This window comes from Eutrigla gurnardus (genome assembly GCF_963514095.1).
Source record: "Eutrigla gurnardus genome assembly, chromosome: 11".
NCBI lineage: Eukaryota > Metazoa > Chordata > Actinopteri > Perciformes > Triglidae > Eutrigla > Eutrigla gurnardus.
This window is the reverse complement of record NC_139925.1, coordinates 9,466,913-9,487,462: the sequence shown is the minus strand read 5'-3', so window position 1 is coordinate 9,487,462 and position 20,550 is coordinate 9,466,913. Positions and strand designations below refer to the sequence as shown.

Here is a 20,550-nt window from a genome sequence, read left to right as displayed (position 1 = left end):
GGATGAATATCTCGCTTAAACAACTAGCAAATAGGTCACGCTGAATTGCATCCTTGACTTTGTAAGAGCTGGTGATTGTCAGAAATCACTGAAGTCAGATTTAGCCAAGAATACTTGAGCAATTGTTCCTGCACCATTACTGGCAAAAGTGTCAGTGTTTTGTTTCTTTCCGTCTGTTTTTGTGCAATCATCCTGTTTGGATCAGTTCTGCCTGATAGAAGAAAAAAACATCACATGAATGTAATAACTGACACAGCCGAGTCCAATAACAACAACCGAGTAGTTCAGTGAAAATTCATCTTTATTGATACCATACATGAATTATCAATGACAGAAACCTGGCAAAAAAATATAGATATAAAATCACCCCTATGGTGAGGTGCTACAGGAGCCAGCTATTGGTGAATTGCCATTTCAGCTCTGTCTGACATATCGCAAACCCTTATTCCCTAAATCATGTCAACTTAGGAAACACAGGGTGTTGAAAAGTTCCCCCTAGATCAATCCTTTGTCGGCCTGCTGAGTAAATACACCACAAAAGTAGAGTAGGGCTGCTAGAGACAATGAGTAAGGACTTAACACAACAGCCTGCAGCTCGGTATGGATTCACAAACAGCATTTCCGCCAGATATAACGGTGGAGGAATTTCTGACAGTCTACTCAGTCTGGTGCTCTGGGAGACCCCTAGTGGGTGAGTTTACAAATTGCTAACTGATAGCTGTCAGCTGGGTGACGCTGATTCCCAAGAGTTGGGCAACACTTTTCATCAGGAAAAAGCAGCTAAAAGTCACACCCAGTGAGTCTTCTTCCCAAAATGATGATGTAATATCAATGGTCAGCATGTTTCCAGTAATGAATTACCAACTTTGCAACGTTCAGTCATCAGTTACAGTTTGAAATGTATCTGGAAAACATCCAGCAAATACATATTAAAAAAATCCAGCAGAAAATGACCATTAAATATCTCTTTAATGTGAACATACTGACCACTGATAAAGCGACCAGAACTGGGAGCTGCATGTGAAAAAAAACACAAGGAACAAAATTATCTGTTTTAGCGTTAACTGACTCAGCAGCCCAACAAATTTTTCCATATAACATCATGAGTATAGTACAGGTGGGTTGGACCTAAACAGATAGAAAAATAAATACAGTTTGCTAAAATGAGGGCAAAATTCTTTTATCAGTGATTGTACCATTAAAAATCACGTTTCAATCAAAACTTTTGAGAGGCTTTTAATCTCTTTACATTAGATTGAGTTTCTCATAATTCTAGGGAGGAATACGTAGAATAACTTTTACAGAAATTACTACCTAAAAATATACAAGCACAGACACAAACATGAGGAGTAAAGCCAACAAAATGATTTGTCATAAAACAAACAGCACAGTGTAATCAATATCTAAAGAATCTTTACAGGTAGCTCCTTGGTCTGCAGCTTTCTTAATTGTGATTAAAAACATTTCTGGGAAACTTAAGTTAATACAAAAGTCTTATTTTACAATCCTGTCAAAACTTGTTTTTAAAATATTTTTGAGTAGCAAATTTGAGATGTTTTCTGTTATTGTGTTCTCTGAAGCGAGGACCCCTCCCCCCCCAGATAGAGATTAAGACAAAGCAAACAGTTCTGCAATGACAGGTCCAGATCCAGCCCAGGCACTGGATGGAAATTTAGGTGGGAAAATGGTTTCCAGTGTGCTGTATAAAACACCGGCCATGTTCTCCCCAATTTGTTTCTAGCACTGAAGCCAATGGACCTGATGACAGCGTGATGGCTGCCACAGATGGATAACATTATATCAAGCACAGACTTACATGGAGGTTATAACCATCACAATAAGAATGATCTAACAGCAATACATATACATTAATATACTGCAGGTTTCAGATGTTTTACAGTTCTTACATTAGCAATAATAGAAAAAAAAAATACACCGTCAATTCATAAGAAAAATAGATTGGAGTTAATAGTGGAAAACAGTGCAAAGAATATTCTGGGGTGTTTTTGTTTGCTTGCTTGTCTGTTTATTTTTTAGAAATTGTTTACAAAAATAAAAACAATTCAAAACAATTCTAAAACATAGAAAATGAAAACACACTTCTGTAGCATCTGGTGCTCTGGTCCAGACATGCTGTGTACCACCTCTCTCCAGTACCTCAATGTTTTATGCTGTGGGTGTGGGTGTGTGTGTGCATATGTCAGTGTTTGTTTGTATGTTTGCTTGTGTGTGTATGTGTATGTTTGCTTGTGTGTGTGTATGTGTGTGTGTGTGTGTGTGTGTGTTTAAGATTTAGCGTAGTGGTTCTCAACTCCGGTCCTCAAGCTCCGGCACTGTACAGGTTTTTGTTCCAACCAGGTCCTACAAAAACAAATAATTGAGTTTTTAAAAACCGAACGTTGAATTTTGATACTAAGAGTGCACACAGTTTTCTGCAGCCTGCAAAAAAATAAGTTAAATTAAATCTAAGCATTTCTTCCCTGTGACATGAGCACAACAGAAACAAGGGGGTGCGTCGTCAAGGAAAACGCACGCCTGAGAGACCCGAGGTTGGAACAAGAACCCACTGACATGGTCGCCATGGGGAGCACTCGGACAACAGGACACGCAAACACTGGCTCAAACACTGTGGTGAGCGATGATGGGGGTAAAGACACATGCACACACACCGCCACCCCGCCAGTCTCACCACACCTCTAAGAGGACTGACTGGAGCCGAGCAGACAAGGGCCAGGCTGAGCACCACTGATCATGTGCAACAATGTGAGGGAGCGGGTGGGACTCTGCTGACCCTGTCCTTCATGTGACAGCAAAGAGCTTTATCAGTCCATCAGCTATTGTCCCTTTACCTAACTACTCGCCTTTTGTCTTAAAAGAACATGTCGGAACAAAACAAACAAAAATCAATTGAACACAAGCGCTCGAGGCCACCCTCCCTGACTCCTCTCGCTAGTGTGTTGGCTCAGGTGGATCCCAGTAGGATTTAAGCATTGAATAGGGGACTGGCTGGACCTCAGCACTCTACTGGGATGACTGGGAGTTGTCATTCTTGCTCTCCTGACTGGAGGGAGCCTTGTTGTTCCAGGGCGAGTGTGCCCCCAGTGCAGGTGAGCTGTTGAAACTGTCCTCATCCTCCAGGCCATTCGCCCCATCGAACTGCGCGTTCTCCAGCCGTGTGATCAGACGCTCGTCCTCGTCACCAAACTCCCCTCCCATCAGAGTGGGCTCTCCCACCATCATCACGTCCTAAAGGGGACAGCAAGGGCCGGTACATATTATCCCCATAATACAGGGGTGTGCGCGGAATGACTGGCTGCACGGACGAGTTGTAACTGTAGTGTCCCTTGCCTATGGTCAGGTGATCTAACTGAGTTCAATTCAAGCATTACAGATTAATTTTAATGAATGAAATGCATTATAATTGACACTCTAAGATACGTTGGGGACCATGGGCGTATTAAAACCTGCGGTATGGATGTCCTTCTGATGATTCTTAAACCAACCACAACGGGACAATGTGTTGTCAGGGCAACTACCCTAGCAGTTGTTTCAGTTGTGGCCACGACTCCCTGCCTCTGTTACAAGAACTAAGGTCAAGGGGTCCTCCGTACTGGCCAGCAGTGGGCATCCCTGATCCTTGAGTGCGGCATCAGGGGCGGTCGGGGGGGCAGGGGGGGGGTTCATTCCACCTCGGGTCTCGTTCGATCAATCAAGCAACCAAGTAAGCAAAGGCAGCAGCAGTGCTGTGTGAATAGTGTGCTCTGATAGACTAATACCAAGTTGTTACAGCCGATTTAGAGAGAAAACTGTCCCATTGCAAAACAGAGCAAGGTAACGCTACCCCATGCCCTCAAAATATTTATGCATTACTTAGCAAAGGAGGTCACTTTTACCTCCTTTATATAAACCCATAAACCTGTGGCCACAGAGGACCAGGGACAGCCCATCACTGGTTCACAGGGAATCTGCTAACTAAACTTACTCACCCTCAGAGGAATTATTCCCTCTACCACACCTTAATCCAAACCCCACCTCCAGAAGTCTCTCTGTGCTATACCCTGCAGCTGCATCTATTCCTAAACACACTAACAACCTCAGCTACCACCCCTTACACCCACGCTGTCTTTCTTTCCAACCCCTCCACCCTGTGTCCTATCCTCCGATGCCTTGCTCAGCTGAACTTGGAGGTGCAGATAGAGGTCAAGTAAATGTAATGCTTACAGGTACCTGGCTGGAGAGTGAAAAGCTGTTGGCTGGACTCTTCTTTTTGCTGTTGCTGTTGTTATTGCTGCCTGCGCCAGAGCTGACGGTGCTTCCACCGGACACCTTTCTTTTCCGCCGCTTGTTTGGCGCTTGTCTGGCTGGCTCAGCTACGTAGACAAAAAAGGTTGAAGATGTGTTACAGAATCACACATTTAAGTAAATGTAAAATGCAACGGACAATATCAAAGTTGTGTGTGTTACCTGGAGGTGCTACCATTCTTTGCCACTTTTGGAAGAGGCAGGTCTTCAGGCAGTCTCTGGGGCTCAAGCTATAGGTCTTATGTCTCGACATCAACTCTTGCATGGGCTCCAATATCACACATAGCTTTATGGATGATGAAGAGAGGAACCAAACAGACATGAAGGAGCGTTAATGGGTTGTTTCAGTTAAGGTTTCAAATGAGGAACAAGATGAACATAATATGCTTACACGGAGGTAGTTGAGTGTGGAATTGGACAGCCCACATCTGGTGATATTTTTAGCCAGCTGATCGAGCATTTGGGGATCCTGTATGATCGGGTAGAAAAGATTAGATGAATAAGTGCATGGACAGTATATTTGAGGGCGAGTGAGTATTTTATTTTAAGTCTGCAACTTACATGCATAGCCAAAATGCTCCTTGGTAGGACCTCTCTGTGTTGTCTGATGCTGAAGTGCCACGTCTTGATCCTCATCATATCATCGAACATGAACTCTAGGTACAGGCGACCCTCCACACAAACCTTATCCGCAGGAGAGAAATACAACATTTGAAGTCACAGAAGAAACAACAGGAAGTAGAGGGAAGGCTGTTGACATCAACTGTACCTGTGTGAACATGGGTTTGCCATTCTGGGTTACCATGGTGCACTGGTCACAGTCGAGAGACACAAAGTTACTGTGGAAGGACTCCTTTGGGTGCTTCAATACATAGAACAGCTCAGTGGCGCCCCCCTCAAAAATACTTCGAAAGTATCGTGGAATCAACGTCCTGCCGATGGCTGCACACAAACAGGTAAATTTGTCAATAAATACACATCAATACATACAAATTTAATGATATTTAAACCCTCGGGGTAAGTGTGTAAGTATAGAAGCAAAAAAATCATAGACATGCAAATGATCAAATTAGGAAAAGAGGAGAATGCTACCAACTTCCTTATCTTGATGAATGATAATCAAAACTCAAGTATTTGAAAGATATATAAAAAACATCCGAGATTAAAGATTTGAGATTTTGAAGATTATAATACTTAGCCATTACTGAAATAAGTTAGCTGTGTTAACATTTACAAGATGAACCCGAAAATACAAAACAATATTGATTGTCATTTGCTTTTTTCTTACTGTATCGTTTGGGTCCATCTTCCAGACAGAAAGTGATGGTGAGCATGGCGTCATCCTCAAAAAACTCTGTGGTGAAGGCATCCCACCAGAGATTGTCACAGTCCTGAAAGCAGATGAAGAAACCATTACTTGCAAGCAAGAAATGCAAGGATAACTTTGGTGTAAAGAGCAGGCAAATTCATTTCTCACAGTTCATTTGTAACACAACTTAAAATGCATCGGCTAAATCTATTTTCGGGAGTCAGTTTACAATTCAAATTAGTTAATTGGGGATAATGTTACACTCCTAAAAACAGTGACATAGGTCTCCAGGTTGTAATAGACACTCCACTTCTCCCAGCGAGCCTCATCGAATCCCCACACCATTTAATGCAGCCTCCGCACCCTTTTAATAAGGGAATCTCAAGATGTATAATCTGGATGCAGCCCAGCTCGCTAACACTCTTAATACATCTGCAATCTCATCCAACCAATTCCTCACTGCAAATGGGCACAGCTAAATGCTGATGGCTGCCATATGATCACCTGTGTGTATACAGAAACCTCCTCCAACTCCTGTGGCCCTACCTCCTGGAATACTACTGGGCTAACATCCACGTCAAGTCACTAATACCCCACGTATGGCAAAAATGTCCCATTAGCCCCTTTCAAACTGAGCCTACCTTCAATGCAACATCAGCCAAATATAAGAAATGTTGAAGAAAAAACACACAAACAAAAAACCTTTCATTAGGAACTGACACGCTGGACCCATTATCCCACAAACAGGCCAATGGGACCTGCCCCCACTACAGCTTGTATTACTGGAAGAAAACCCACTAACACTTCAGCTACATCTGCCTGATCACTAGATGTCTCCACTGAGCCTGTTTGTCCCTCATCTGTTGGGCTCCCCACTACAGAGGGTGAAAGTTTTCCTGCTGGCCCTGTGCAATCACCCCTACAGCTGCACTAGTCCCATCAGCCCCTCTAGTACTAGCACTGCCTGTGCATCATAAACCCCCCCGCACATACTTGCTAGATGCCCTACAGCTTGGCATCTAAAACAGATGGGCCCACCCGCTGAGTCATACCTGGTCTACTGCCCCCCGCCCCCCCAACTGAAGCTGGAGCTATGCTAAAGCCTCCATTTTGTCATTCTGTCTCCTCATAGCCGAGCCAGTATATGCGGTTCTTCCCCTCACAGCATCATCAGTCATCAATATAGCCTCCTGACACAATTTCTTCAAGGTATGAGTCCTGCTTCAACAGCTGTTTGAGCTCCCTTCCCACGCAACTTATCACCGCCCTTACAGCAGCTAGCTCACTTCTGCAGCATTTCTACTGCAAAATGCTTTATCTCCTACTGAGTGTCCTATTCCAAATGGTTATAAATATAGGCAGCTTTTTCAAAAATTGTTTTTACCTTTGATAACTTACAGAATCCTCAAGCTCTTTCTCTGGTAAATATACAACCTCCAAGCAAGATTATTGGTGGCGGGACGGTTACAGAGAAGGAGGGTGGCAGAAACTTTAGCAGGTGAGTCTCATGCTTCATGTGTTCATTCCAAATACGTAATTTGTCCATCTTTGTCTTCTAGCACACCATCCTCTCCTTAATTCCCGAACCTCCTGCTCCAAGTCCACATTAGAAATGGCTTGACAACCACAACTGAGGCTGACAGAATGTGTCCCTCGCTGATCAAGCCAATATCTTCCACTATGCCACCATTTTTTGAAATTGCCACCATAACTCTTCCTCGTCAAAAATAGATCCTGCTCACAGGACCAATTCTAATGTCACCAGTTAGTCCCCTTGATCAAATGCGAACCCCCTGAATACATTTTTAGGTTAATTTAACCTTACCAAAGGAGGAAAAAATAATAATAATAAACTTAAAATGCATATGCAATAGGGGTGGGTAAAAATATCGATTCAGCAATGCATTGCGATTCTTTTCCCCGCAATTCAATATCGATTCAGCAATCTTCTGAATCGATTCAAGCCCCTGGCCAGTGGCGGCGCTGTGACCGACACCCTCGTGTGATTCGCGCTGTACGGACGGGGGCCGCACTAGACCAAACCATTACAATATGGCGACCGGAGTGAGTACACACCGGCTCGGGAAGCGCCGCGAATAGGCGCGTAGCGGAGCCCGCTTCCTTTCGGCGCCCCTGTTAAGCTATGGTGTCGTTCACACCAGACACGGGACCGCCGCGAATAGGCGCGGCCGTCCGGCGCCGTGAAGCGATCGTTCCGGCGTCTGCTCTATTTTTTGCGCGTCCCGCGAGCGAACGCGTCAGTTCTGGCAGTAAATCACACAGTAGCTGTGTCCCAATTCAGGGTCTGCAGCCACAGCTAAAGAAACACGAGACAATCTGGCCAATTTTCAAAATAAAAGCAATTTTCAAAATAAAATACCGCGATTGACAAATGCGATCATAGTTGTGTATCTCAACTCGCACTGGGAAACAGGAAGAGAAAATACATTTAATAAATGAGTGAAGAGTAGATAAACAAATATGTGCATTTCAACGGTATATCTGCACTACTACTGTCTACTACCATAGCTTCCACGGCCGGTGTGAACCCGTTACATGCACTGTAGTTCAGTGTTTAAGTAGTGTCCTGTTTTATCATGCTATGAGTTATACCACGGCTGTTCATAAGGCATGAAACTAAATAAATTATTTGAAAAAATGATCTGGTACTCTTACTTGTGTATTTCTACTTGAAACTGAATCGATATCAAAGCATTTCAATCAATATCGAATCGAATCGATATTGAATCGAATCGTGACCCAACGAATCGAAATCGAATCGAATCGTGAGATTCTAAACAATACCCAGCCCTAATATGCAACACCTTAACTTTACACTCCTCAAACACACACCCCGGTTTTAACCTTGCAACCCAGGAGAGCCTTATAATGTCCCGGCACCATTTAATGCAGCCTCAGCCTCAGGTCTGCAGTGCCACTCGGAAATATCGGCCAACGCAACAAGTCAGTCAGCTTCCAGCCAACATGATTCAGCAACAAGACCTGGCTCTCTAAGACAAAAATTACAAGATACGTGCTGCAGCACTATGGCGTCCATCTCACCTAAGGACAAGAGGAATAGCTGGCCTTCCCAAGTTATGTCATAGAGACGAGCCAAACCCCCGTCACTGCAACCCAGGGGCTGAGCAGAAGCCTCCGCAGACTAGATTACATACGGGCTTGCAAGTGGGCAATGCCGAAGAGGCTGTGCGTAATGCCTGGAGACAGCAGCCTCAAAGTGGAGCCATTTAGGGGAAGAGGGCCCGTAACGTGACTCAAATCGAGCACATAGAAAGATAAGGGGACGCTGAGCACAGACAGAGGCATAAAAAGATCACTCGTGGACTCACCATGATACATTTTCTGTTTGATAAAACATGCGTGAGGGAAGCCCCTGCACATGTGAAATAGGATTTGTGCTGATTTAAGGACATGAGAGGATAAAGCACTCCTCTGGTCAGGACACAGTCCCCGCACCACCCTCGTGTTTTCAGCAACCCAACCACCGAAGCGTTGCATATTAGCTGTTGATTACTACTGGAGCTGGCTGTCCCCTATACACATTTAATGATATAGGGGACAGGCCTCCAATGCACAGAGGTAAGTGTGCATGTATTTGTAATAGTGTGCAGATTGACGGTCAAATAAAAAGCATGCCTCGTAACAGCTGCTCAGTTGTGCACTCAGGCATATAAACAGTTGGCACTCTAATTACGTTTTAGCCAGGTTGATCAGATAATCCTATTAGACCCTGAATGTAAATTAAGTCGGTGCATTCTCAGGCTTAATTTCACACAAAATCCCTAGCATGGAGAGCTTCACATAAACAGCAGCTGGGAGGGGAAATCGGCAAACATGGCAACACTAAGTAGTTCACAGGAGCTACATGTAGCACTACAGATTGTAATTACAACCAACTTGAAAATGAAACAGATGCCGTGTTTTTGTACAGCAACAATTTGGTGTGGAGTTCTTATTATTCTCTGTGTGAATGATGAAGCGACTCTCACCTCTGTCCAATTCTGTAGCCTTTTGTTCAGCTCATATATCCGGTAATCTGTCTGGTTCCCGTACGGTGTGGGTCTCCTGAAACAGGAAACAGCAGGATTCAACACTTTACAGAGTGAACTGCTCCAGTTGTTTTTTCATGCCCATAGCGCAAACATTTGCAGACTTAATTACAGACTAATTTAATTAATTAAATTTTGTCTGTAATGAATAGAGAATATAACGCATTTATTAATTACTTCTGAGCTTGGAGAAACCACAACTTTATATTTATTATGCATGCATCAGTGTACTCACCCCATTCCAGGCTCCATGTATGATGGGGGATACATGGGTGTAGGTCTATGGAACAAAACAACAAACATCAGCAATCATTTTCTAAGAGACCTTAAGTAACACCAAGCATTGTGTTATTTTGACATATCACCCCAGCCCTAAAAATCCACTGAATAAAGCTTTGTGGTTTCAAGGCAAACAGGGTTTCAGATAAAAATCCACATTACAACAGAACAGGTAGGTATAAGAAAAAGGTTTGAAATACTCTTGCAACAAACAAGTACACGTTGAATAATGATTGTAAAAAGCAATGATTGCACTGTGTGTTATTGTGACAGTCAACTTTCTGTCACTTTGAATTAAGCTGGATGTTCCCTCTTCTCTAGTTTTACTTTTCTATGCCAACACATTTCAACAAATCTAGTTTTGTGTCGTCCATTCTCATTTGATTTCATTCCAGTATCACTATCAAAGACAGGGTGTCAAAAAATCTAAGCCATGAAACATCAATATAGATCATTATTAATAAAAAAAACAATTAAAATAATACAGATTGCATTCAGTACATGTATCTAAATCAAGAAACAAATTATATCAAAACTTACAGCTAGCAAGGAAGGAGACAACATCATTCATGCAAAGGTGCACTAGTATTAGACATATTTTCCTTTTGACAGAAACCTCCAGCATAACTCAGACCTACCCCACATCTCTGTCCAGCATAGCGCCTGGGTGGAAGGGGGGAAAGCTGCCGCCGTTTGGGGGCTCCTTAGGAGAGTACAGCTTGAATGACTTTGACGAACAGCCTGCACACAAGCACACAGCAGAGAAGGAGGGGGAAAAAAGAGCAGAGATTTAGAGATTTAGATTACTTTAGATTTAGCCCATTCAAATCACAGCATCATCGCAGTAATCTAATGCTGGATGATTTTGTTGAGATTTACTCAAATAAAAAGCACACTGCCAAAACAATTTCCTGCTGCCTTCATTATCTAATGCATCTTCAATCGGGTAAATGGACAAGAAAACAAATCATCACAGGGAGGAAAAAACAGCAATATTTATTAGCTGGCAGAAATCTGGGAAAACAATCAGTGAAATGGGTGATACAAGAAGAGGAGATCATCCGTCGTGTTCTTTGCGTTCTCGTACCATTCGTACCATTATAGGGAACCCTCTTCTCTGCATACAGCTCCATGTGATCCTCATCATACGCCTCTGCTGTGTGCGCGGCTCCCCCTCTAGTTGCCTCCTCTACCCATCCCCCATGCATAGCCCGGTTGTTGTTAACCCTTGTCTTTCCAGATAAGGCATTCATGCTCAAACAATTCAGGGCTCTGAGAAAAACATCTATTTGGTATCTCTACTCAAGGAGACCTCACACAGACAGCAACTGCCTACAATTAGGTCTGATCAAAGACAGTGGCAGGCTACAGTGTTGAGAAAAACAACCCCTGGAAATTTGACCCAGGCTGGCCCATCACAATTATTCTACAGCTTCACTTCTTTTTAGCAGCAATACAGAAAAATATGGAGGATTTTAATGTGATGAGGATACATTTATAATAGGGCAAACCGATATGGCGATGCGGAGATCGTGTAGCAGCCTCCTTGATAACGTTCTTCACGCATGCCCTGGTTTTAAATGTGGTATTCCCAACAGGAACCCGCAGGCAGAAAAATGTTAATTTGACTAAGTCACAACTGATTCACACACAACATTTTGTCACTGTCAGCCAGGCTTATAAAGCAGTGATTGTAGCAGGGGGGAGAAGCACGAAGGCAGGATCAAACAGAGCTGCTGCATGTTTAAAGATTTTCACATCACTTTTGGGTAAGATTATTCTACAAAAAGTGAAGACATACAAACAGAGGGAGAAAAGCACCAGTTGGGGTTAAGTATGCCTCTGTGAACTCTGATCTGTCCATCCTTACTTCCCCACTCCTCCAACTCCTCCTCCTCCTTCATTTACTCTCATCCTTTACTCTCTTGCTTATGTATACACCACAGAGTCATGGCAGGTCATCTTCTCCTCCCCATTACAATGTGGGTGAACCTGCTCAGGAGCACCCAACAATGGTTCTTTTTGCATTATGTCTGACCTATAGAGCACCCTGTCCCCAACAGGCCCAGACAGCATTCAACCACATATACGTCTTTGTTCAAGTGGGATGCTGAGGCATATTGTGCCAAACACCACTTCTACTGCAACGAAATCGCCTCCACGTTCAGGAACACACATTCTGAAAAATGCTGACACAGTTTATTCTTACCTTGAATATAAAACAACAACACACAAGCTAAAAAAACAGATCTACATCATCTGCGGATTATAGGATGCTTGCATGTATATAATGACAATTTCACGGGCCGGTCATAACGTCTCTTTAGTGGACGACATACATAATCAGGGAGGCGCCCGGAGTTTGGATACACATTACGAATCCAATCAGTCAGCATGCTTGAATAGAAGAACCCGATTAAGATGAGTGATCGTGAGGCACAAGCAATGAAGCTGAACTTTAAATAGTGGGACTTAGTGGTGCAGTTCATTCCGCCTTAAAATGTCCAGTGCAAACAATAGATCTGCATCCAGAGGCTGGCCCTCAGCCAATAAAACATCCACACCAAATCTGCGAAGACTGTCGGAGTAATTGCTTACTTGTGTGTACTTGTACTTGCTCGGCACACACAGTCGATATATATAAATGAAAATATTACAGTATTATTTTTAACATACGGGACCAGGCGTAAGCTGGAGCGCAGGGCCGCATTCATTCAGTTTGCAGAGGACGGATGCCATTGCTAAGCTAACAACCTAGCTAGTTGCTAAGCTACAATCATCACCGCCGTCCACGTATAATTCTCATGTACTTGTTTGCACGCAGGTTCGGTGGTTAATTGCGTACAGTGGAGCTGTCAAAGTAGTGTGTCTGTGAGTCTTGAGTTACCTGCAGAGAAACGCGGTGTTGACTCAACACCTCCGCTCGGTTGTTTCGAGCCAGCTAGCCTCGCTGCTAGCCGGAGCGGCTGGATGGGGAAAGCTCCAGCGCCGACCGTTGAGAATGTAACGTCAAATCCCACGACCACCAAAACAAGACGACAAGCGGCGAAAAGTAAGCCACTCCAGCTAGTCGGCCCGGCTCCCGCCTATTTGCATTCTCTAACTGGATGTTTTAAATGTCATTTGTTTGGGGGGGGGGACGGTGCTACCTATCTACTACTACTACAGGACCCTTTGTTCCTGCCAGCCGAGACACGAAAAAAAAACAAAGGCCCCGCCTCCTGCAGGCTCCCCCGCCCATCCCATCAAACAGACCGGGACAAACACAAGCCTGCCTCCCTGACAGCCAAGCCAGCACAATGTGTCTTGTCCAGGACGCAGCGTGCACCAATGCCCCCAGAGCGGAACAGTTATCGGGCTATATTCTGCCCCATAATATGTTATTACGGATGGACGAATAATCTTATTCAACAGCCTGTCAGCATAATGTTGTATCAGCTCGTCCCGAAGCCTACTTCAGTCATAATAATACGTTATGAGGAATAAAGTGAATTATTTTTGCTAGTGCTGCTGAAAGTATGTAAACTAGCACCGGTCATCCAGTAATAAAATCCTAAAAATGAAAAAAAAAATAAAAAAAAATGTAAAGGCTCACTTGGTGACTTTGATCACTGAGTTCACAGCACATTTCAGTTATCAAGTAATTTCATATTCTGCACCACTGTCAGACTCATCATGGCAAAAAAAAAAAGAAGAAATAAAGGAACTTGCAACTAAGAACAGATAAAATAAATTAAATCTTGGCAGGTTTGATGAAACGGTCTGTAGCCGAGAGATCAGTGTGACATCTCGAGCTGTTCATCATTTGTTTTTAAAATGTTTTGTTCATTAATTGCTAACATTTTCAGAATGCACTTCTTTATAAATTATGGGGGGATTGGAGGTGTTGTTATTTTACGTTATTATGCAGTTGAGATCAGATTGGGCTATGTGGTCCCTGAAGTAAAATTAGTTTGACACCCCTGTTGTAAAGGCTTATGAAAAATGTTTGACTTGGCTGATGACTCAAATCCTCAATCCTGAGCCTCAGATTATGTAAGGGTATAATCTGCAGCCCCACTTTTAATCAATAACCACTGCAGTGTTTACAAGCAATATATCTGAAGCCCGGAAAACCTTTTGTGGTCTCAAAATGCATTTAAAGTTCAATTTGTTGAGGCTTTCACTTGAGCTGCCAGTCAGTTTGTAGAATTACATTACAAGTCGGAAAAAAGCAGATGAGAAAAGTGAAGCAATGGCATTTCATTGAGAGAGTACATCTGACCCAGACCAGTCACTCTTCCTGCATAAACCCCACATCAGGCTTAGAGCAGGGATACACAGCATCATCTGCAGCCTGATTTCAGTGTTCAGATTGGAGGAGAATGCCACAAAAATATCTGTGGTGAGCTGTGGGCTACATCATCGGCTAAATTTAAATAAAACCTCTCTCTAGGTGACGTAACTGGTCGAATCAAGGCTGTGTATTGAAAACAAAATATAAATTATTAAACAGCTACAGGGGGGGAACAAAATAAAAGAAAGACTAAAGCCTTTTTGTTGCAACATAGGCGTAGCTCTGGAAGCCCTTGTTGAAAACAACGATTCCCCGGTTTGCTGTCTGATCAGTGTTGATGGACTGACACAAGAAGAGATGTGACAGAACAGCATCTCCCTCTGCTGGCAAATGCTGCAAACACCCTCATGCTTCAGAATAGAATACAATCAAATTAACTTGATCCAGATGTTTATACTGTACGATATTCATGAGTAACAAAGGAGTTTCTCATAAAAAAATATATGAAATCTTGAATTTTGATAATGTAGTAATGATTTTTATCTGCCTAATACTGGGAGAGTGTTTAAATCCTGAGAATTAAACCCTGTTTAATCTGTATTCTGTAAGAGTCACATTTGGTACACACATACACACAGTGATATGTCTTTCATGCATTGTAATCATTTATATGATAACTCTCTTTAATAATGAATTATTTGGTTAAATACTCAAACATCCTTACAGTTAGAGGTTTACACTCGACAAAGGAACAAGTACAAACTGACTCCGCGTAGGCCGTACACCATACATGTGTAAACATGCCTTAAAGCATTTCACAACGTATTGTGTTTTACACAAACTTAACGGAGAGACAGAAGCAGCAAGTGAGGAAATCTGCAGAGTGCCGGTGAACAGCATGTTCCGACTCCTGCATGTCGCTGCTTTTCTGGGCGCCACAGTAGAAGCGCAAACCCGTCAGGGAAACTGTTGTGACACCTGACTGGTAGTGATAGCAACAAGGCAGCAGGCAGAACTGTGGCTTGACAAGAGGAAGTTAAACGGCATGTGTTCAAGATAAAGAAGGACGAAGGATAACAACGAAAAACATGTATGTCAACGTCCGTAGGAGGGTTGGGTTTGTAAACACTTGCAATGACAGAGATATCTGATCTGAATACAGGCTTTGTTTGCCCATCCATAGAGATTGTTAACAGACAGGATCTGGTGCTGTTTAAACGGTGGGTTTACTTATTTATACGGCTTCTCTTGTTGTGCCAACATCCAGGGAATTAAATGACCCGTCCTGATGAGAAAATGTCACCTAAACTCACTTCTGTGTATATATACATATACATATATATATACAGTATATATATAAATTAATCCCCCATAAAATAGAGTTTACACTTGCATTCTTATAATACTGCTCAGGCTTAATGGTCGTTCCTAAACTGAACAACGGAGAGACAGTCTGCAGCGATGATGTTATTTAGAGACTAATCTTGGAGCCGCTCCACACATAGTGAATAATGGAACAACTATGACACAGCACCTGGATTTACTGGTAAAGGGACACTTTATCTACTTCACAACACGAAGCCCGGTTCTTGTTCTATGTTACATCTCCAATGCAAATTCTGTAAGGCTGATGAGTCAGTCGCTAATTCAAAGTAAGCCAACCAACGCCACCTCCACTTTCTGACATCATCAATTCAAGTCTTGATGCTCTGATTTTCAGTTTAGGGAAGCATGAACTGTCCAAAAGCACAATATACATTTTGCTTTATAGCAGAAATCCCTTGAACAAAATTTGCCTTGATTTGCATATACACTTCAGAAATAAGTCTGCTTGAACAATTCATCTTTGATGCAAAACAGCTCAAAGAGGCTGGTTTATTCAAAGTACATTAAGGGGAAAATATCTAAATCTGGTAGATGGTTTGTAAGATAGACATCTTGTACAGTAACACTATACACAGAGATACAGCACAAAGCTTTCAAATAACTATGCGGCTGTCCTCACACCTTTTGTTTTCAGTGCAGCTCTGTTACAATCAGTGCTGTTGCCGTCACCTTCTGCCTCGGTCTGTACCAAACCTGCTTTAGTGTTTTAAACGCTCGTCGGCTTGCACATCTCCCACAAATAAAGGTGTGCTTTGATAGAAAATCATGTTTTCCTGCCCACACATTTAGACTTTTCCCCCTCCTCCTTAGCTGTGGCACATGCCAGCTTTCCTCTGCCATCCTGTCGGCCTGCAGCAGATGTGACATCACTACAGCACGTCTCCACTCTGCAATCCCCCCCCCCCCCACCTCCCCATCTCACTGACTCCCCAGCATCTCTGTCTCCCACGCATTCCTTCTTTCTCTCTGCCTCTGCACACACAGCCATTTTGATCTAGCAAACAAGATCTGAGAGACTCACTAGGGTAGAGAGAGGAGGGGGACGGGGAGAAGAGAATAACTGAGGATGGGGGGGGAAAAAACCAGAAGCATGGGTTTTCCACGCTGTGAGATAAAGCTGAGGCAGTCATGTTGTTGTGTAATGGTAACCAAAAAAAGCGATGGCTGCTTGGCTGCCATCTTGGTTCTGCTTTAAGTCACTTTTCTCCAATCAGGAGCCATGTGACTTTCTGCATGAGGTAACACCACTGTTACTGCAAAAGGCAGTGAAGGAGGGATGAGGGAGTGACAGAGAGGGGGAGAGAGAGAGAGAGGGTGGAAAGAGGAAGAGGTTGGGGGGGAGTGAGATGAGGAAGGCAGAAATGGGAGGGAGGGGTTAAAGTGAGATGGGTGAGAGATGGAGAGAGTGGTGAGCAGAGGGGAGCGCATGCTTGAGTGCATGTGAGAACGGAGGGGAGGGAGGGGGGTATCTTCAGCTCACAGGCAATCTATTTTTACCATTTAGTCTGAACAAAGGATGTGATTGGCTCGACTGTGTTAGGACGGATCTCCTTCACGCAGGGAACAAAGCCTTAAAAAGGCTGATTCACAGCAAAGTCACAACAGCAGCAGGATGTCACAGGGTTGTCAATGAACTAGACAGACACGACAAGTCTGTTCTTTATTAGGGCTCACATTCTGCCACATGCAAATATGCTCAGTTCAGAATCCCCTCTTCTCTAATGCTCTGACCCAATAACAAAACAAAGACGAACGGGACCAGACGAAAAAGAGAAAAATGCTGTTGAATAGGAGAGGATTTGTTTTTCCAATGCAGATTCACACACAAAGGACGGGGAGGATCTTCCATCCACCATCGTACAAGAATGTAAACAAACCAGCCTTCAAATATAATGATTTACAGCGCAAGCACAGCCAGGGAGAGAGAAACTGCAAACCTGTGTTGATCAATGTTGCCCTGTGGTTATCTGACAGATCCACCAGCCTAAACGTGTCCTAGCAGGCTCCTCCATGAAAGTGTACGTGTGTGTGTATGAGCGTATGTGCATGCTGTACATGTGCACGCCTGCCTGCATGTGTAAACCTGTGAGTGTCGGTGCACATAGCAGATCTATGTGTTTCGACCTCCGCACATCCCTCAAGAACATGTGGATATCGTTAAAAGTTTTCTGCCCCAGAGTAAAGTGTGTCAACAGAGGGAGCGAAGGAGGCAGATACCCACGGAAAACTACGGCAGAAAGCGAGGAAGCGAGATAGCAGAGAAAAGATCTGAGAGGGGAACATCAAGCAGAGGCCTCTCTAATATTATTCCATCTGATAGGCGACTACCAATGAATCAGAGCGGCCCCCATTAAAATGATACTGACACCTTAATTCAATCTGCCCTCTGTGAGATCCCCCTGAGCAGATGCTACGATTCAATTGCTATCTGTTACTCGCTCCCTTGTGTTGCACAGGGCCGGTCCCCTTGGCCACCGTGTCTGTAGCCTGCCTGCTCTCACCAGGGTACTGATCTGAAGTCAAAAAGGATCAAACGCTCTCTGCAAAAGATTGGATTATAACATCTCCTTGATAGAAACTGAAACAAAATTTTGCCTGCCAAAGACTGACATGTGCAGACTCGATTTCCTTCCTTTCGCTCTGACACAGTAGCACGCCAGAGATAACCACAGCGAAAGCAATAAACCATATTTTATGTAACGTTTATTAAGAGCTTAAGGATGCTGATTTCCGGAAGTATTAAAAAGCTCAATATGCAGGAATGCAAAGCCACGATGACAAAGAGGCTGCCGACTATATCCAAACAGCAACTCCAAGCAAATTCAACTCTTTGTTAAATCTTCTTAAGTACCCTCATTAATGCTTACACTCATCAAGAGAGACCAGCTTTAAACCATTTTGCAGTGAGTAAATTACTTTTGCCTCACTCAGTTCTGCCTCATGGGACAAGTATATAAGAGTTATCGTGACTGTAAGCAGTGCTTTCCACCAACTCCTCTAGACATATAAGAGCACAGATAATCCAGAAGCAGACCTATAGTGGCCAGACAAAGCTGCGAAAAAGGAGTGCAAAGCAAGTGGAGTACTTATTGATATCTCAGTGTCCCTGTATGTGGCAAAACTCAAAGAGCTATTGATCTGCTGCACAGCAAGCTAGTGTGACAGAGAGGGTCTGCTGAATAACTCAATCCTAAAGTGTGGTAGCCTCAGTCCATAACCTTGTTTTAGGACATGTGGTGAGCATGTAGCACGGCTTCACCAACACACACACACGCACATGCGCACACAAACCTCGCACAGCTTGACACCGGCCCTAGGCGGCTTTGCAGCACTTTTACATAAGTCATCTTTCTGACAGCACCGCTGAGCACGGAGATGGAGGAGGACAGAGAAAGAAGAGGGGCAGAAAGAGAAAGAAAGTGAGCACTCACCGGGACAAGCACAACCTCCAACGGACATCTTCTCACATGTTGGGCTCTGCTCTGAACGAAACAGCTGCACTCCGTCCACACGCTGCTCGCATGGGCTAACTCTGAGGAAAACAACACGGACAGAGGGGTGGAGAGATTAGAGGGAGTGGTACAAAGCAGGGCATGTACACCACAACTACACTCCTCGCTCTCTGTCAGAGGCAGGAAGTTGGCAGTGGTGCTCTAGCTGCATCATTAATAGGCATATTGCAACACAAGTGGGAGGGAAAATGAGAGAGGAGTGAAATAGGAAGGGAAAAAAAGCCTTTACATAATGTTAGACTGGAGTAAGTAATATGGAATGAGGACTGTGTGTGTGTGTGTGTGTGTGTGTGTGTGTGTGTGTGTGTGTGTGTGTGTGTGTGTGTGTGTGTGTGTGTGTGTGTGTGTTTTGAAAGGGAGAATGCAAGAGGGAGGCAATTAGAGCAAAAGGAGAGCAAAGAGAGAAAATGCAGAAGGTGTGTGTGTGTGTGTGTGGCAGTGATGCATCGTCCATTTTTGCTCGCCGCTGCTGTGGGAGATAAACATACTCAGTAGGAGCCCAGAGGCACAGGGTCATTACTGCCAAACAAACACACATGCACACACACACACATACACACTCACTCATACACCCTGCCTCGTGTATGACAGATTTCCATCTCTCTTTCTGTCTCCCTCTTGCGTTCCTTCCGTCTGTGTTTCTGCTGCAGAGTGAAGACTGGTGTTAATCACTACAGACAGTATCGATTAAAAATGCAAAGCCCACCTGGAGCGCAGGGACACTGGAGACCCATGGGAGGCAGGAAGAGCGTGCACGTACGGGCGTGCACACGCTCACACTCATCAAGAGCTGCATGTAAACAGTCTTGACTTGACTGCAGACTGTTTGCCCAGCAGCATCTGCCTCTTTTTTCTACTCTTTTCTCCTTTTTTTTAATCTTGCTTCACTCTCTCAATTTAATCTCCTCACCCTGTTGATATTACCTCAACCTTTTCTGCAGCTTGATGTGATTTTGTTTCATTTCCTTTCCCTCCTCCACGTCTCTGGTTTCCCTTTCTCGTTCAACCCATAACTTCTCTTGGTTTGAGCGTGCCTGTTCTCTGAGCCAATAATCTCATAATCTCACACTTCACTACACAAACATAAGAGCACATCGGTGACTCCCATGTGCTGGATGTCTTTGTTGCCCGTGTACCTGATCCTGTCAGATGGATAACGGACTGAGCAGCGTCATTGAGTCATTGTGACTGAATGAAAGAAAAACGAACATGTATCAAGAAACTTCAGGTTTAACTGACTGCAGTTTAACTGATTCCCCAGTACAGATTCAGGGGGACATTTTAGCTCTACTTATTATTTAACTCAATATAATTAATTCAATTTCATTAAAAAATATTTCCACACATTGAATGAGCTGAACACATGCTTATTATACTGTATTGCAGATGAGAGTGCATGAAAACAAGTTAGCAAGC

General features: G+C 43.7%; 1 protein-coding gene across 4 annotated transcripts; it reads right to left on the bottom strand.

Annotated features, from left to right (window-relative positions):
- Window positions 1-283: 283 nt before the first annotated feature.
- LOC311020509 (LIM domain-binding protein 1-A-like) lies at window positions 284-19,748 on the bottom strand. 4 transcript variants are annotated; one of them, XM_084020569.1, is made up of 12 exons: window positions 19,699-19,748; window positions 19,054-19,154; window positions 10,599-10,701; window positions 9,917-9,961; window positions 9,622-9,697; window positions 5,591-5,693; window positions 5,072-5,244; window positions 4,864-4,986; window positions 4,694-4,771; window positions 4,465-4,588; window positions 4,222-4,370; window positions 284-2,361 (listed from the first exon to the last, which is right to left on the bottom strand). In XM_084020569.1, exons 1-12 carry the CDS (start codon window positions 19,731-19,733, stop codon window positions 2,308-2,310), a joined length of 1,164 nt encoding a protein of 387 aa, XP_083876695.1. In that variant the 5' UTR covers window positions 19,734-19,748; the 3' UTR covers window positions 284-2,307. The 4 variants fall into 4 exon arrangements, with proteins under 4 accessions (XP_083876695.1, XP_083876696.1, XP_083876693.1 ...); XM_084020570.1 differs by having other exon boundaries at window positions 4,228-4,370; XM_084020567.1 differs by lacking the exon at window positions 284-2,361 and adding an exon at window positions 2,488-3,246.
- Window positions 19,749-20,550: the final 802 nt, after the last annotated feature.

Bases quoted from the DNA above. Each gene is read 5' to 3' on its own strand.
- LOC311020509 (XM_084020567.1), bottom strand. From the start codon at position 19,733: ATGGAAATCTGTCATACACGAGGCAGGGTGTATGA. The intron at 10,702-19,053 runs GTGAGTGCTCAC...GCTTGTGTGCAG, and splicing joins TGGAGGTTGTGCTTGTCCCG to GCTGTTCGTCAAAGTCATTC. The intron at 4,772-4,863 runs GTAAGTTGCAGA...CCGATCATACAG, and splicing joins GGAGCATTTTGGCTATGCAT to GATCCCCAAATGCTCGATCA.